General features: G+C 45.5%; 1 protein-coding gene across 2 annotated transcripts in view; it reads left to right on the forward strand.

The window, feature by feature from the left end:
• The first annotated feature begins 765 nt into the window (after positions 1–765).
• Positions 766–19123, forward strand: part of foxo3b (forkhead box O3b) — a 45173-nt gene continuing 26815 nt past the window's right edge. Inside the window, exons 1-2 of one of the 2 annotated variants that reach the window (XM_076756409.1) lie at positions 766–1039; positions 1415–2142. In XM_076756409.1, coding sequence (XP_076612524.1) covers positions 1585–2142 — 558 coding nt within the window. In that variant the 5' untranslated portion in view covers positions 766–1039; positions 1415–1584. The remainder of the gene's footprint in view (positions 1040–1414; positions 2143–19123) is intronic. The other variant, XM_076756410.1, reaches the window with a different exon arrangement.

Raw genomic sequence — 19123 nt, forward strand, 5'->3', positions numbered from 1 at the left:
TTTTGGATGATGACTGTAGGCCGTTTTGAAAGCACAGTTTTGATTCCAACACTGTGATTAACTGTTAAAATCTGATTTATTGGTCAAGCGATAAGTCAATTAATCCATTAACAGAAAATTTACACTATTTTGAGCCTTTTCTTTTGCAAAAACACCTGATGTTGACGGGTTGGTAGCTGTCTAGTTGCTGGTTTTCTTTGTCTTCTATGACATTAAACTAAAAACCTCTGGATTTTGAATTGCTGGTCAGACGAAAGAAGCAATCTGTTTATGTCATCTCGGGCTCTGGGAAACTTTTTATTATTATTATCTGACATTTTATGACCCCAACAATTGATCAATTGAGAAAATCATTTACAGATTCATTGATCATGAAAACAGTTGTTAGTTGCATTAAAATTAATGGATCCCGTCAGAGCAGAAGGCTGTAGTGCACCTGTGGTGCTGCCTACACCGAGATGCATCCTGCACACTAAACTTTGACATTTGAACGCCCCCTCTTACCAGCTCAATTTGGCTGTCCCGGTAAAAATCTTTCTAAATTTAACACGCTACTTGGCTTTAATGGCTCGGCTTTTCTTCTTCTATTGTGCCCCATCTATTTCCGTGTCGGTCACCGACATGTCAGGACGTGCCCCAGCCTCCACCTGCGCGCAGGGCGCTCCGTCCTGTCGGACTGTAGTGTCTCTTTAAAAGGCGATCCCATGCACAGGATCCAGGGGGCTGGCCCTTGATCGACTTGCATGCGCGTGTCTGTGCGTGTGCGTCAAGTGTGCGTGTGTGTATGTGTGTGTGTGTGTGAGTGTGCAGCGCTGTGTGGAGAGCAAATCGAGATACAGTAGTAACCCAGAGTGAGGTGGCAGTCTTATTCCACATCGACACTGACTTGCCCTGCACACATCCTATCTGTCTCTGTATCGCGGAGCGCACTTGAGGAGTGAAAGAGGAGAGAGTCAAGATGGCATCTGGAAGCGGCAGTGGACAATCTGGGATCTAGTCTCTTCTGGGCTTTTTTTTTTTTAAATACCACGGAACGCAAGTAAGTGGTCGTGCAGGGTATTTCATATTAAAGTAAAGAGCGGATTGCTTCCCAGAGAGAGAGAGGAGGTTTGAGCACTTTCTCCTCAGCCATTGATCTCCAGTGGGTGGATTCAGACCCTTGCTCCAGGACGGGATTTTGTGTAGAGCTCCTTATTCATGAGCAAGTAGTGTTTTATAATTCAGTGAAGGATCAGAGGCGAATCGCTTCATTTGAATCTTTTACTTATTTTAAGAAGTAGTTTAATGTAGCTTCATGGGCAGAAATAGGTTAAAGTGACGCTCTCAGCTGCCGTGCTGTGTCTTTCAGGCTGTACTGTCACTTGGCTCTAACCGATGGTGTTGGCTTTATTTTTTCTCTTTATGTCCTCAACAGGCGTTAATAAGTAAGTTGCGCTGAGCCCTGTGGGGACTTCGCTGGTGTGGAATAGCAACAAAGGACGGGAGCGCGCATTCATGGGACGCGACTTTGACAGCTCTTCATTTCTTGTCTTGTAACTTTATTACCTGGCAGCGGGGGCGAGATTGTGACTGGAGCAGGGGATCATGGCCGAGGCTCCGCTCCCCGACCCACTCCCGGACTTGGACGTGGCCATCGACCCGGACTTCGAGCCCCAGAAGCGGCCCAGATCTTGCACCTGGCCGCTGCCGCGACCGGACTCGAACGTGGTGAAACCGGAGAGCCATGACACAGATATTATACCCGAGGAAGAGGATGATGAGGAGGATAATGCCACCGCCACGGCCATCAGTGTCAATGGCTCTGGCTTGGCGACAGAGGACCAGAGCAGCAACAGCCCCGTAGCCGATGGAGCGCTCTCCTCCCCCGGCCAGGAGAGCGGAGGCTCCCCGCTCTCCACGCACTCCCCGACGGCCACCTCTGGCGCGCTGACCCCCAGCAGCCTGGCTGCCCAGCAGACCCCGAGGAAAGCGTCTTCTCGCCGAAACGCCTGGGGTAATCTCTCCTACGCCGACCTGATAACCAAAGCCATTGAGAGCGCACCGGACAAGCGACTGACACTGTCCCAAATTTATGACTGGATGGTGAGATCCATCCCGTACTTCAAAGACAAAGGCGACAGCAACAGCTCTGCAGGATGGAAGGTAAGAGTCTGTCCCACTCACCCACCCTGCCCCCCTCCTTCCTCCATCAAAACAAAAACAAAAAGCATGTGGCTTGTAAACCCACTGACGTACACACACAGACAGACGCACGCACACAATTATGCCAGCGCGGTCGTGTTTTTACGAGCGCCTGTTTGGAAAGTCTGGCACTCATTATTCCTCTCATTATCATCCTAATGGAAATTACAGATCAGTCCGAAAACGTCGCGCAAATGAGAAAAAATCACATCGGGGAGGTATTTAAGATCATTAATCTCTTTAAGCAGCGTGGGGTTTGGTGACCTACACATAATTATCTTTTAAATTGACCAAAACGTGATGCCTTGCACTTATTCCCTGACATTAATCAAACAAGGTTTTGGACCTTTTTTGATGGAAATTGCATTAGATGCATCCCCTTTATCTATTCCATTTGACGTTTGTGATGAGTTACGTTCAGAATATTCCTCTGAGGCCACAGTCACAGTCACATGGCTGGAATTAGAGCAAACACAAACGTTGTAACCGGTTTGTCTGGAAACACAGTAGCCTATTTTGAGTGACGCAACCCTGTTTAAGACCCAGAGAATGATGCAATTACATAAGACACTTTACTGAACAGCAGCTAATCCATTAATAGGACAAGGTGCTGGATGTAAACAGAACGATTTAAAAATAATACTGCGTGGAAACAAGCGTGAATCCTGAGAAGAACCCTCCTGAAGGCATGACCTCCACTGTCATCTGAATCCATGTGGTGCACTTACAGTCATTTAGTCTTTTATGGTTTTGAATAGGGAGATTATTCTGACATTCTGGTTTTATCACTTCATGGTTTTTTTTCCCTTTCGAGGCTAAATTTCCGTCATGCTACTGTAACCACAGTGCCATTGCCCTGTTTGCCATTTGTTATGTAAACCTTGGCAGGGATCTTTCAGCCTCTTGGGTCAGGTAGGCAACTGCCAGGGTTGCTGATCCTGCCATGAGGGAATTACATAACCACTGTGTTGCCTTGAGTTTGAGTGAGTCGTTAAGGGGAAAGCTTTTTTTTTCTTGAAGGCAGCTATCTAGTCACCCAAAAGACATATAGGACGGGAATGAAGGAGGCACAGAAGGTCAGAGAGCGGAGATTAACACCCATCAGAGGCTGAAGGACCAGTCCCATGGGGGTGTGGAGCCTATAGGCCATATTTTGTCAGGGCGTCTCAAGTTTTGCTATGTGATATGCTTCAGTGAAGAGCAAAGAGAGAGGTTGTGTGCATTGCCCCACCAAGTCAAGGCCGGGTTCACCGTCACCATGCAGGGCTGTTACTCCTGGAATTTCGGGCATGAGGGCCAAGCTGTCGGTGGTTTAGTGTTACGCATGGCCTGTCAATAAATCTCGAGCTGCAGCTCACGGCCCATGCCTTTTTTAGTTTTCGTATAGGAGTCTCCGGTTGTTTCTTCTTCAAACACAGAGGTGTGGCAACCCATAGCATCACAAATGAGCACAGTGCAGATGAAGCAGACTTTTCTGTGGGGTGATGGATCGCCGCTGCTCCGAGCAGGTTCCTCCGCTTCGAGGTCCGAGCGCGACACAAGGTGCAGTTAGGTTTTAGTAAAAAGCCTGTGAAACCAAAGACGGCCCGCAGAGCCAGGTGTTCAGAGGACTGCCTCTGTGTGGGGACTTTTCAGAGCCCCTTCTCTCTCCATTTCACTCTCAGAGACTCTTAGGTTTCACCGCCACACAGAGCCAGGTTTGAACACCTACAGTTTCATGCAGCCAGGGCACCTTTGTTGAGGAGATTTGCTGAGCAAATCCCAGTAATCCCCCCGGGTGTCTCTCCCAGGTTCCCTCTGACGTCATTCTGTTTCATATCTTTGTCAGTTAACCATTAGCCCTGCTAAATTTAGGTGAACACAGCCAAGCATAACACTAGGAAATCTTTTATCACCTCAGATTGTCTTGAACCAGGAGAAGTCCCTGCACGGGCTTTTAATAGGAATACAATGTTTGTTCTGTTATTTGTTCTTACACAGTTAATAGTTCAGCATACACTGTGTCAACCATGATTTCAGCCTGGCCGCAGTCCTGTCAGCTGGCATCAAACGTCTGCTCAGATTCATAATTACTTCGACTTATTCTTGGATCGGGTAGACTGACTTAAATCATTATTTTACTAATTCAAGACTATTTCAATAAGGAAAAGCTCTTGTATGTATGCCTGCGCTTCTATGGAATTTAAAATATGGGAAATGTGACTTCTTTTGATCAGTTTAAGAAAAAAGCTTTGTAGGAAAACAGAAGTATGTTTCCCAACGTAAAGCATCAAAAAAAGATTTGTATTGGTAGCGAAACTCCAGTATTTATCAGCGCTGAACAATCTCCTGCAGTGTTTAAGAGCAGCTAAAACAGCTGCTAACGATGTGTAAAATAATATATGAAAAGACAAACATTAACCAGAGGTGCTATTTCACACAGCTGCTCCAATATATTTATTGATTGTGGTTATTTTATAGGCTGTCATATACCAACTAAATTGATCAAACGATGACAGGAGGTCATGTTTTTCAGGATATGAGTGGCTTACGACCTCATCTAAACACTTCCTCAGTTGAAAAATTTCAGATTATATCCAACCAAACTCTTTTTAGTCCAACGTAGTGAAAGACGTCTGTCATGATAAACAAATCAAAATCATTCTTGCCTAAAGAGACTTAAGAGTCTGTGAGCGCTGGAGCCTTTTTTTTAGCACCACGCATCAAACCGACACAGCCTGAGTTAAGAGTTTTCCAGCAGGAGTTCTGTTTTAGAGGGGCCGGTCTGGTTCAGAGCTGCTGAAATGTGCGCCAGGAGAAGCTTTGGTATGGCGGGGGAGTGACGGGCTGCATCTCAAAATAGCACCTGTAAACACGCCTGTAACACTCCGAGTGTGTCTGTGTGTCTATCACCTGTGCATCTTTGCATAATCGAAAGATTAGCTGCAACTGTGTGTGTGTTCGCGTGCAAGCTCGGGTGTATGCATCCGCGTGTGTGTGTGTATGCTGCAGTGAACCTTGCGCTCTAGTGTTACTTAAGCCTGCTGTAACATGCTCCCTTATCCCAGCAGCTGCCCATCACAGGCCAAGACCTAGTTATGTCACAATGATCCACACAAATACACACAAGTTTTCAACGGCCACACACACTCACATTCACGGCACATACATTTCTTTCGACTTCTGATGAAGTTGACACCTCGTGTGTTTTTAAACCTGCCATACATTCCCGCACAGACGGACATGTTCAGACATACACCAGCATTTGCCCGGTCATGTTTAGGCTTATCACCAGGGTTCATGACTGTGAGCGTCTGCTGCAGGTCTTAATTTAGAGGGGCCTGAAATTAGTTGAACTCATTAGAATTCATTCATTAGATTAATCTTTAAGACCCCGGGGGTTGCAATGAGTAGTGATCATTGTCAGCATGAGGCTGTTGTTTAGCGCCCACATTAGTCTTAATGTCTTTGTTTAATTGCTGGCTTTTTGCAGGTACTTTGAGTTCAGTCCAAAAAACAGTGAGTCATGACCACAAGTGTTGGACACACCTTTTCTCATTTGATCTGTCACTTTACAAAGAGACCAAAAAGCACAGGTTCATCTGCAGTACAACCTTCATAGGCACACAGAGGATACCGTGCTAACCTCCACACATTCCCCCATCTGACTCTGTCTGGAGGCGTATGGAAAACAGGCCCCCGTAAGCCCGCCGAGCACGCTGATTATCATTTTAATGGCCTAGCATGCTGAAAGTGTTGATTCTTTGGGCCTGAAATTATTTATTGTTCCTATCAGAGCAGGACGGGGGTTGACAAAAGGGAAGGGGCTGCCAAAAAAAAAAAAAAAAAGAACAACCTTAAGCTTTTCATTGGCTGTCAATCAAAGCAGAGTTGAGTGAGCTTTATGTGGGCAATAAGATCGTGGAGTCGATCATGAATACCCCTGTAGGACATGGCTACCAGCGGCTTTAATTTAAACTGTATGTGAGACGACTGGCTAGTAAGGAAATTCTTATAATGCTGAAGAAAATACTAAAAACAGGGACTGTCTGCATGAATTTGTGTGTGTGTGTGTGTGTGTGTGTGTGCACTCAGGTACTCAGAATACAATCTGGAGGCCTCTCAGATGCAGCTGGCACTGTGCCAAACTGAAGGAACTGAAGCAAAAAGGCAATAAAAAGGGGAGTGGAGGGGGTCAGGAGCAGGGGGGTGAAGACAGTAGAGGGAGGAGGAGGAGGGAGGGGGAGCTGAGGGAGTAAATTAACAAGCTTTGCTCGAAATTGGTGTATTACAACTGCCCTCTGGCTGTGATTCCCAACGGAGGGTTATGTGGGTGTGTGAGGCTGAAGGGGCCGATGGGTTATGGGAACCCACCAGCTTCAGACACCCCTCCAAGTCTGAATAGTGTCACCCTGAGCAGTCAACCTCTGCGTGGAGGAAAAAACCCCCCCGGGCTCTGTTCTAGTTTCATTTCCAATCAATGGACACGTTTTCACCTTGGATGCCGGAGGAGTTTGGCTGCATCAGAATTTTACATCTGAAAATTAGCCCATGTGGCCAAAAGTATGCAGACGCAAGCATTACACTCATGTGAGATTGTTGAACCCCTCATTTACAAAACCATTTATATTAATCAGCAGCTGTAACAGCCTCCGCTCTTTTTTGAAGGCTCTCCATAAGAATTTGAGAACCTGGCTGCAGGGAGTTGCTCTCATTCAGCCACAAGCGCTTTAGTGAGGTCAGCCACAGCATTAGGTGATAACACCTGGCTGGCAGTCAGGTTCCAGTTGATCCCAAAGATGTTGGACTGGACTGAGCTCAAGACTCTGTGGAGCAGAAAACCACCATTTCTGCATGGATCTCTGTTTATGCAAGGGGCCGCTGCCATGTTGAAGGAAGAAAGCGCCTTCTTCAAATTGTTGCTACAGTGTTGGAACCTCTCTTCTTTGCTTTCGTGCCAAGAGTTAGCGGGAAGATCAATACTGCTGTCATGTCTGTACAGTAAATACGAAGCTGCCATCAGCAGCCTCTTCACTTCAACACAAAGGCGTCTCATTTGTTTAATCTGCACAATAACAGAAGTGTAAAAATGACATGTGGTTTTATGGTCAGAGGTTTTGGCAGACAGAGTTTATTACTGTAGGGCAGAGCTAGCCTACCTTTTTCCTCCTGTTTCCAGAGTTTGTGCTCAGCTAAGCTAACCGATGACATCAGCTTCATATTTACTGCTCAGGCATGTGACTGGTATCAATTTCCCCATCTGACTCTTGGCAAGGAAGCAAATATATTTTCAAAGGTACAAAAGCCACATCAGACGTTCAGCAGAAGTATGCGTTCAAGGGTGTCCATGCACTTTTGGCCCCCTACCTTCCTCCGTCTCCTTTTCAGTATCTCACTGTTTGTCCATCTGTTTGTGTGTGAAAGTGGGGAGAGAATTTCTCAAATGTTCCGTCACAATGAGTCCAGGCTTTGAAACTTGCAGACATGCGCTAATCCAGTTGTCTCCTCTGTTTTAAGCCCCCCTCGTGTTTGTGTATGTATCTGTATTTGCGAGAAAGATTTTTGTCTCTGTCGTTGGTTTTCCCATCATTTTCACCATCCCAACCATGTCACACTCTGCACGATCTGTTCTCCTCAAAGACACTCCTCAATTATTCAATGCGCTCGGGATGAATTCAGATCACTGTATTAATTTTTAAGAGCCTGTTCTTGGCTAAAGGCTTACCCTCTTTCACAGTTTCTATCTCTCTGTCATGGCTCTAGCTCCTCTTTTTCACTCCACTCTCATTCTCCCATGCCATCCCTCATTATTTTCCTGCCAGCTCCCTCATTTGTCTGCATGTAAAACACTGTGGTGAGCAAAAACAAGCCATCCCCCTGTAGCTCCTCTGAAGCCCAACTCTTGAAATCTGGCTCTAACGAATGGAGATAAATCTTGGGCCTCTGCTCTTGTTAAACTCCGCACTCCCTTGACTCCTTCTCGTCTTTTTGTGGCCATCATGGTAACGCTGCAGCGTTTTCTTTTCAGACACTTGAGACATTATGGCCACACTGTTGTTGTTGTTGCTGTGAAAATATGCAGATTGTAAAAGAAATGAATAGTCTTAAAACCTCGATGTGGGCCAGCTGGGCTGAGCTGTTTGCAGAAATCCCAGAGTTCGAGGCAGATTTTCAGCATGACTTAGAACTGCTCTACATGATGATGATAGTTAAGGGCTGACGAGTCACAGGATTTATACGCTGTGTGTTTTGTATTTGTCTGAATGTGTTGAACTGACACAAGCACACAGCAAAAGAGAAACCAGTTGTCTTTACATGCCCAGTCCTTGATAGCATCTGAAACATAAACTTGTGTGTCACACACTGATTACATGTTAAAGGTCGGGGCAGGATTTAAGCTGGTATTGTGTCTCGAGTACAGTAAGTGGAACTTATTGCAGGACATAGAGTAACTTAAAGAATTAAGGACATTTGTCTTTTTGCTTTCTTGCTGAGAGTTAGATTAATAGTTTGATACCACTCTCATGGCTGTACTGTCAGTATGGGGGGGGGGGGGGGGGGGGGTATTAGCTGCTTTGTTAGTCACTGTGCTTCAGGTGAAGTCATGTGTCAGTAAGCAAAGAATCCTGCAGGAAAAAACATCCCATTGTGTAATAGTCACTTTATTAGTGATAGTGAGCCTGACTGGTTATATGCTGATGCTGTAATTTTCCACAGCCAGCATGAAAACAAATCTTAGCTGGAATTTTCCAAGGAGATTAACTTAAACTTGGTCATTCCCGTACAGAACTAGAGCTAGAAGAACTATCGCCTTTCGGTATCTTTCCAGAGCCTGTTGAATCGCCAACATTTCTGATCCTGCTATCAAAGCACCCGCACACTGCAAAACAATTGCTCAGCGGTTTATACAACATCAGATTACACTGATCTTTCCCAACTGTTGGTGCATGAAACCAGTGTTCCAGCCAGATAACCGTAGCAAAGCGCACAGCTGAAGTTGCAAGAATTCATCCTTAGCTGGTGAATGGAAATACTGGTCGGTACAGTGGGCAAGAAATGCAGTGTAATGACAGAAATTCCCAAAACAAAAAGGGGATATACAGGAAGAATAGATCTCTTTTTAACATCCCGGACAAACACACAACATGCCAGCTCAGTATGGTGGAGGACTGCAGTGGTTTGTCTAGTGGTTTGAGACTAGTCTTTAACTGGGGCACCGGGGTTAAACCTCCGCCTGTCACTGAAGTGTCCTCAAAAACAAGTCACTGAGTTCTTCCCAGCCCTTGACTTGCTGATCTGTAGTTGAGCCTGATCTTTGACCTCTTTGGAAAAAGGTTAACCAAAGGACAAGTTTCTCGAGCAGGATGAATAAATAATGAGGGATAGGAAAGTTGTAGTTATGTCAGAGAGAATGCAGAAACACCAGTCTGACTGGAAAATTGTGCTGTGGACATGCTGCTCTGAGCCGCACTGTTTAAAATACACGAAACATCTAGGAAACCAATAATTACACCTCACCCTTTGCTCGGTTTGCTGTGTCTGGACAAGATATCTGTGCAAATACACGCATGCAAAGCACAAGTGCAAAAAAAAAAAACAAACAAGTCTGCTACACTTCTGCACGCAGTGTTTGCTGAAGTGTGCTTGCGATTGAGGCATATATAAGTCAGTTAAACAGGCAGCGGTATTTATTAAACAAGCATTTGTGGCCACTTTTCATCAGACTGCAGTGATATTTAAGTGACAGGGAATTTGCTGAGCATTGCTTTGATGCAACAGCAGTTTGTAAATTATTTTATGAGCAGCTCGAACTGTGAGGTGGCCAGCATTACATCTGTAGTGTGTTTTACCATCGAGTGGCCCTGAGCGTCACACTGAGCTCCTGGGACTCTTTGCTGTGGACTTTGTTCTATAGTAAATGTGTAAATCTTAAAAGAATAGTTTGCCATTTTAGGAAATATGATTACATTTGTGCCACATTTGTATCTTAGCTTAGCACAAAGACTGGAAACCAGGGGAAACAGTTAGCTTGTTTCTGCACAAAGATAATAAAGTCCACCTGCGAGCGCCTCCAAAGCTCACTAATAAACATGGTATATCTCATTTGTTTCATCTGTTCAAAAAAGGAAGTGTAAAAATGAGAAGTTGTGGTTTTACGGGAGGTTATGTACCAGACTATTTTTTGTCCAGGACCCCTCACCAAAGAAGCCTCCAAAAATTTGCCGGTCCCATCCAAAGAACAGGCACGAAACCTCCATAAAATGGCAAATTGTTGTTTTGCATTTAATTTATTTTTACCTCTGGGCGCTGCTGGCTGCAGCTACATATTTACTACACAGACATGAGACTGCTATCAATCTTCTCATCTAACTCTTGGCAAGACAGCATATAAGTGTCCAAAAATATCAAACTGTTCCTCTATGTAAATCTAAATGTGTGTATCTGGTGGGACAGTGACAGAAGACAGATAACTGTCACCTTATCAACTGTGTCACATACTCTTTCCCCTTCTTCTTCGTCTCCTTCCACCTCCCCCAGTTGTTCTCCAACCCTTTTACGTACTTATGCAGCAAACAAAACAGTGGACTTGAGTACAGTAAAGGAAATATTTTGTTTATATCAAACAGGAAATGGGCAGCAGAGCACAGGAAGTCTCTCTGGACCGAAAATGAGTCTTTTGGAGAACACACTTAATGACTGCCATCCTCTCAACGGCTATATATACATATGTGTGTGTGTGTGTGTGTGTGTGTGTGTGTGTGTGTGTGTGTGTGTGTGTGTGTGTGCATACTGCATACATAGAGGCATGCATACATGTGTCGACAGGGAAGGGGGGGTTGTTACTTGTTTGTCTCCATAGCAACTGATAACTTGTCAAGCAGGTGGGGGGACGACTCAGTTTGGGTGACAGCTGATAACAGAGTGACCCACTGAACACATTTCCCCTCCCCCTTTGCTTACACACACACACACACACACACACACACACACACACACACACACGCACGCACACACACACACAGTCAGACTTCACATACCTCCCATTCTGGCCTTGCCTCTCAGTTTCTCCGATAACCACATTGCTGAAGTGGGCCCCTTGCCTCTCGGCCGCCTCCTCTTTTGTAATCGACTCCCTCCGCCACACACACATACACGCATACGCACACGCCATACACGCACAACTCTGTGCGTGTGTGTTGCTCAGCCATATTTTCACAAGTCATTAATAGTGCATATACTTTTTGACCTACAATTAAGAGCAATGTTTTTGTGTATTTTGGGGTTCAGAAGCAGGTGAATGACTGAGGAGCTCCCTCTCTGTCCTCCATCATTCGAACTCTGTCAACTGTCATCTGCGCGTGGCTGATTTGAAGTGATCATCTCTGAATTTGGCTCGCCAACGTGACTCTCGGCTTTTAAACATTAATTTGTTTTCTTCTGAGCCTGTCTCTTTCAATTACACCACTCCACCTATCTGGCATCACTGAGCCTGCAAAGGATGGGCTGAGCTACTGTTCCTGATTAAGATTTAATTGGCTACAATAAAGCTTTCTGTGCTGGAGGAGGGAGACAGAAGAAGAAGAAGAAGAAGAAAGGTGGGGTGGGGGTGAAAGCGCTGTGCTGCTGATATACCATGGAGGAAAAATTGCTTTCACAAGTCTTTGTGTGTTGCTCACAGTCGCTCTTAAAACCAAGATTATCTGCTTTCATAACCACACCCGTCAACAGTTCACGTACTCTCCTTTCAAAAGCCACTGAAGTGACTGTGTATGTAGGGACACTAGCAAAGTCTGGAAATATTGATTTGTAGCTGGAATGAAATAACCAAACACAGACAGGACGATGTTTGGAAAACACAAAAAACTTGGTCGTGAGCATGAGAGATGATGGTCGTTACGGCAGACAAGAAAAAGGGCATCGCTAATGGGTTCCATCAAAGGAAAATCTGAGGAAATGGATGACACGATAGTTGGGAAATACAGTTTAAGAACATGACGACTTCACATCAAAGGTATCACCAAAATAGATAAACACAGAAATTTCCCATTTTAGATACCGGAATCAGCAAATTTTTCTCTGAAAACTTCCTTAACCATAAAATGATGATCAAAGTTGTTGCAGGAAGTTATCACTGTCTGAGAAATGAACATAGACGTTTGACCTGATTCCCATGGTTTAGTCAGTCGTGTGTAGCCTGTGTGCATTTTTACATCGTCTGCAGTCGCGAGTGGAAGCTCTCCAACCACAGAGACGGCACTCCCAGATTTGATAAGCAAAGATTGAGAGTGCCATCGAGCAGCCAGCCAGCCTGCCAGCCACCTGTTCAACCCACGGGCTTTCAGTCCTGACACACAGGATTCTCCTGTCTCTGTGAAATCCTATAGGTCAGAGCCACACATGCAAAGCGTGTCAGTTTCTGGTATGAATTACACAGCGCGAGATGTGTTGATGTGTCTGTACACACGCTGAGCTCCAGTGTTCCACATCGTCCATGCATCATTACTACAAGGGAATTATGTTTTCGGTTCTTTGTGGACATCTGATAATAGTTCCCATAATGTCCCTGTGGTTATTTCTCTGCACAAAACACAATCTCTTTGTGTGTGTGTGTGTGTGTGTGTGTGTGTGTGTGTGTGTGTGTGTGTGTGTGTGTGTGTATTAGCCTCTCAAGGCCCACTCAGATGTTTGCATGTAGCTGGCGGTTCACAATCCATTGTGTTAGTTGGCCTCAAAGTCCCACACACACCAGCCTCTTAGCATTAATCCCACTCTTCATGAAGTCACAACTATGGCCGTGCCCTTCAGAGATTATGTGTGTGAGTGTATGAGTGTGTGTGTGTGTGTGTGGAGGCGGGTTACTGTTGGATGAAGGCAAGCCATTGTTGAACCCGCTTTAGCCGCTGAACACTGGAAGAGAAAGACGAGGCTGATGGCAGCAGCTGAAGTTTCATCAAAGGGTGCGTGTTTATGTATGCATCTGAACACGCTGAAAGGTTCTACACCAGCACAAAAGAGAAAGATCCCTTTTGTTTGTCTCGTGTTATTTATGTTTTCCACGTGTATCGAAAACTAAAACATCAGCGTTTTTAGGATTTCCTTCGCCTGCTTGCACGAGAGGCTAAGTGCAAGGGTACGGAGAAAACACGCAAGGGATTGAATTTCAATCGGACAATTTTCTTTCTCAAGTTGCTCTTTAAAGGCTGGAACCCATCTGCTCTGGGGCGCCGCAAGGCGAGATCTATTGCATCCACTGGCCGTCTCTCATCTTTTGGTTCGGCCACTCTGTACACGTATCATGCTTCACACTTGTCCTGTAAAATATCTCAACAGCCTCACCTCGTCTTGTAGACTCTTAAGTCTTGTTGAGAACTGGCTGATGCCTCGAGTCCTCCCTCAGATTTAGAGACGCCTCATGTCAGTATTCTACCCTGTGACCTTGTGATCATAAAGTAGATACCAGATGGCAGTCGCCTCTGTTAACTGATTAGGTTCCTGTCACCATAATCATATCTCCAACTTATGAGAGAGGATGAGGCAATAAAAGGCCTTGTATCTACAAGAACTTCCAGTTTTTATGCGTCTTGTCATCTTGGGATGAAAAAACTAGGCCAAGCCACAACCCGGATTAGGAGGTCAGCGTGGATCTGAGGAGCAGGGCCTCCTTCCTTTTCATTTCTCCCCTCCTCTTGTCTTATCTGTTATCATTTATGAGGCCTAGGTAAACCTCTGTGTTTGCACACCTGGGTTTTATAAGCGAGAGTGGGGGAGGGAAGGAGGGAGGGGGGCTGATAAGGGACGGCAGATATGCCTGCAGAGCACAGCGGCAGCAGATTTGGGTCGATCTAATAAGCACGCTCTCCTGTGTGTTTGCTGACAGTGCACAAACTGACTTGACCTTTAGCCAAATAATTTTGGACAAGTTTGTTTTATTGGGAAAAGTCTTGAGAGCTGAAGAGCTGACAGGAGGATCTTGCAAATAAATTCAGCTCTTTTAAGGCTGAGGTTGATACTGTGGAGTAAGTGAAATCCGACTCCAGGGTCGTGAGTAGGGGCACAGTTACCTTAAGCTGACGAAGGGAAAGGTCAGAACTTGACTGCTGGCCCAGTAACCCAAAGAGAAAGGTTTCTGTCGGACGTCTCACCCACAAACCTACAGCTGAAAGCAATGAGCATCTTCCACCTTCTCTCAAATATTCTGCTCTGTTCAAATTTAACATGAGAGTGTTGCATTTGATGTCCAGGTCTAAAACATAGACCGTACACTGAGGATATGCAATCAAGGTAACCAGGTCAAATCCTTGGACCAGCTGGGCATATACGCCAAAAATTTAAAAACGCAACAGCAACTGAGGAGATGTCCTTGAGCAAGGCACTGAACTCTGCAGAGGCTTTGGTCTTCATGTTCTTTGACAGCTGGAACGCCCACTAAAACCAAATTATGCTCTCTGCGTACATGCAGCCACCAGAGTCCGATGACATACGTTTTCCGAAATGTATCTATAAATTTAGGACGGCCACACTTAAAACTTGTGTGAACAGTATAGTGTAAACAGAACCATGTCCATTTATTCACTATATTCCCCCCTTAAGATGTACAGTAAATGAGTTAAGGTTGCAAAAATTACCTTGACTTCACTCAACAGAACCCCCCAAGTGACAAACAGCTTCCTGAATATGAAATTGTGATTTAGCAGTTGCCGAATGGTGCTCAAGGTTTTAAGAGAAGTCGCGCACGCTTTTCGTGTTGACCCAGGGAATGTGAATATGCACTCTTTAGTCAATACCATTGAAAGGGAAATGCTGGATGAATAGTTAGAACACGCTGCTGCGACCATTAGTGAATGCATGTTGTAGCAGATTTCTCTCTTTGCTTATCTTTGTTCTTCTGTCTCTCACCACGTGCCATGCTTTTTTTTATCTGATGCGGGTAGCTGGGCAGAGAGAATGCCCAGCAATGAGTGTGTGTGTGTGTGTGTGTGTGTGTGTGTGTGTGTGTGTGTGTGTGTCTGGGTCTGGGTCTGCGCGTTTCATTGCTTATGGGGGCATGAAATCGCTCCAAAGCCCGAGGCACATTGGCCACAGCTCTGCCCAGACACGGTCTTCTTCTCTGTTTTACCCTCAGCCCTTCCCTCGTCTTCGCCCTGTGTGGTGTGTTTGTAGGCATTATGTGCGCATGCATGTGTGATTCCTCTCAACTTGTAGCTCATCCCTCTGTTCCCACGGCGACCTTCATCCCGACCAGCGAGCCATCTGTCCATCAATCACTTAGTCCCTCTGTGCTGCTGAGGAGAGTAACCGATACCCAGAGACGCTGACCTCAAGACCTGGAGGGTCTCAAAATGGCTCCACGGCAAGGACAGAATGCACACATAAACACGCGCACATTTGGAGGGAAACGAGCACGCGTGTGTGTATATACACAACTTGCACACGCACGTTCAACTGCAGTATACACACTGCAAATGGCACCCAGTCAGGAAGACTGGGCACATTTCTTATTTGCACGCTCTGCTCCAGGAATTTGAATATGAAGGGGTCCTGATATAGTGAAGGCTTTGTGTTCACTCTGAATATATAGGCACGTGTGTGTAGTACTATACGCAGAGGGGGCTGGGCTAATGCAGGGGAAAGCCCTGGCCTCAGCTGTTGTTGTGCATTTCCCCCCTGAGAGATCCTCACTTTCCCTGCACAGCCAACTTTCTCTCCTGCTTTCCTTTCTGGAGGAAGCCTTCAGGTCACCGTGACGTGTTAGGACTTAAAGCAACAGGGTCGAGAAAGAGAAAGTGGGCCTCACACCTTCTGCCTCCTCCTCCTCCTCTTCGTCTTTCTCCCTCCTTTTCTTCGGTCAGCCCCTCTGCATATTGGCAATGGGGGAGGGGTACGTACAGTGTCGGAGCTCATGTGATCTGGCTTGGAGAGTCAAGTGAGCATACAGTATGCACAGTCCCACCCTGTTACAGCGTTACTATCTATGTAAAGCACTATAGTTGGCGATATACTTCACATCTCTGGGAGCTTTTTGTCTTTTACTGCTGCTTTTTTTTGTCCCTTAATCCAATTGATAACAGAACAAGATTTTCATTTATGTAAAATGTGCATGGAAAATTAGAAATGTTGGTGTCGCCCCCTCAGAGTTGAGGCATCAGTAAACCTCGAGTTCTTTGTTTACCAATAACACAGACAACAAGAGGCAAAGACACCAACAAGTGGAGCCTCAGTGGAACAGAATGCATCAGAGGACATTTTGAGCATCCTTTTGCTTCATCACTATCAATATTACAGTACTGTTTACACCCACAGCTGAACAAGACAAGTTCAGGCACATTCTGTCTTGACTGTCAAAATGCATTATGGGAAATGTAGGAAATAAGGAACTAAGACAGAAGCAAAAATGGCAGGTTGAGGAAAGAATGGCAACAAAGCAAAAACCTGATGGATTGAAGTTGAGGCTTGAAATACACTTTAAACTCTCAGCCGACTTACCCTGTCATTCACACTCTGCGCTGACAGTAAGCTCGACCATCACTACATTTTTTTAGGCTGATACTGTTTGATATATGGGAGTTAAAAAAACAAAACATGAACATAAATGGATTTGCTTTTGTTTTCAACATTCATGCCAAACCTGATATTTTACAGTTAGACAAATTATGTAACAGAGGCACTGTTTCTAAATGACCTCAGACCTTGTTTGGCTTCTCTGTGCTGCAATCTCTTGCTGACATTTCTCTGACAGCGTTATATCTGCAACAAGCTGATATCGGCCACTATATTGGCCTGGCTGGTTTATTGGTCTCGTTCCAGAGTGCGGTATCAGCAGGTGCCACTCTGATATGCAAGGGGCTATATAGGCTGGGGTATGCCTGAAATGAACTAGTCCTTATGGCGTGCTGCAAATGTCCACGCTTGAAGGCAGGGCAAAGAGTCTGGGGACACGGGGATAACAGTGCACACTTTCAGACAGTCTCTGCTTAACTTCTCACCTCCACAAGCCTCGCCAATCGCTGCTTGAAGTGGTCTTGAATGTCGGAAAGTTACATAAATGGTCAGACGCAGCCGACATGAGAAAGGTGTGTGTGTGTGTGTGTGTGTGTGTGTGTGTGTGTGCGTGTGTGTGTGTGTGTGTGTGTTGGGGGTTGGTATTGTTGCAGATGCAGTTTGGTAATCTGACTTCGTTTGAAACACCTTCACACTCAACCTGAACACTATAGCATGTCCTAGTATGGTCAAACCCTCTTGTTTCACTGTGGTTTAATGAGTCTTCCAGACTGGAGGGTCACACTAGACCCCCACTGCCTCGCTTTCACAATACAGTGTAATTATCCTGGACACCTCACCCCAGGTTGAGTGCTCCTTTTTTGTTTTGTTTTGTTTTTTTTTTTCAAGTAGACGGGTCAATACTGGTCAGGAATCCATTTTCATATGAGCACTTGAGTCAATGTGTGCATTATTCATGAAGACCCATCACCCCTGATTGGCTCAGCTGTCCGCTGAAAAAGAGGGAGACACACTGGGTCAGGGGGAGGGGGTTTGGACGCCATGTATGGACCGCCAGTGTGAGACAGACCTGTGCTGACCACTGTATCCTCAGGGATGGATTATTGCTGTGCAGTGACATCACTGTGCGGTTGAAAGGCTTTTAGTCTGATTAATGTACAGTGTGTGTTAGCGTGTGTGTTAGCGTGTGTGTGTGTGTGTGTGTGTGTGTGTGTGTGTGTGCAACAGGACCTGCGAACCAGATACAGATCTGGTGTGCGAGAGTGTCTTTGCACGTGAATATATGTGACCGCCTATATGTGCTTTAACCTACTGCATGCATGTGTGTGCATGTTTAAATGTGTTTGTGCCTGCACACCCAATGATTCAAATCCCATCTTGTCCCTGGGCACCATATTATGGCTTTTTGCCCTTCCTCTCCTTCCCATAATCCATCATTTCCAGAGTGTTGGCTCTGTTGTGGGAGCTGTATAAGCCTCCATCTCTTTAAATATGGGTTAGTGTGCCTCACGCTGCCTCTCTCCACCTCCCCACTGCCCCCGCTTTTTCCTTCAGTTTGCCTTTCTGGGCTTTTTTATTGTCTTGCTTTTGAGACTCCTTTTCCTTCCTTCCCGTTTTTTTGCCACCACAGCAAAACGACGGCACATAGAAGAGAACAGAGTAGAAGAGAAACGCGTTATCTCTGTTGGGCTTAAATATAAACACTTATGTAAGCTTTTCTCCCAGAGCCTGCAGTTAGTTGGCTACAGGTTGAACTTTCCATTTCGTTTGTTGCCAGGGATGCCCTCATCCTCCTTGTGGTCGCATCATGCTGTCAAAGGTGTGTGTGTGTGTGTCTAAGTGGCGTGCGCACGTCGTGTGTTGTGTAATTTCGTGTGTGTGCGTTTGTGGGCGCGAGTTATCTCAGTGTCTCTGTCTTCAGGCTGTGTTTGGATGAGCTTAGTGTTTCTCGTCAGTCTCGGTCACAGACATCTACAGTAAATCTTGTACACTTTTATTGATTGTTTTATCTGGCACAAAGTCCACATTTTTTTTAGCTAGATAACAACCCAGTACAGATAATAACAGAGACTCTCATGCAGTAACACATCCCCTCCTTATCGTGGGATTATGAGGTTTAGCAGCTACTGTAAGAGTCGTCATGAGGTGGATGACTGCTAAAAATGGACGGCACCGTGTATTTCACCGGTGTTGAATGGAGACCACAAAGCCTCGAGGGGTCATGAAATCAAACTCAACTTCATGCAAAAATCATGAAAATCACCAAAACATTGAGTCACGAGGTGTCTGGGAAACAGCAGCCATACACTCTGACTCTTTTGATGTCATCAATAATGTTAAGGGACTATTTGAGAGCGGGGAGATGGAGCGCAGACTTGCCTGGCTCAGAGAAGGCTAGCCTGGGTCTTGGGCCGGCAAAGGAGCAAGGACAAATATGGGCCACTAATCTACTCTTTAACATTAG

This window comes from Chaetodon auriga, chromosome 18 (genome assembly GCF_051107435.1).
Source record: "Chaetodon auriga isolate fChaAug3 chromosome 18, fChaAug3.hap1, whole genome shotgun sequence".
In the NCBI taxonomy this organism is placed as follows: domain Eukaryota; kingdom Metazoa; phylum Chordata; class Actinopteri; order Chaetodontiformes; family Chaetodontidae; genus Chaetodon; species Chaetodon auriga.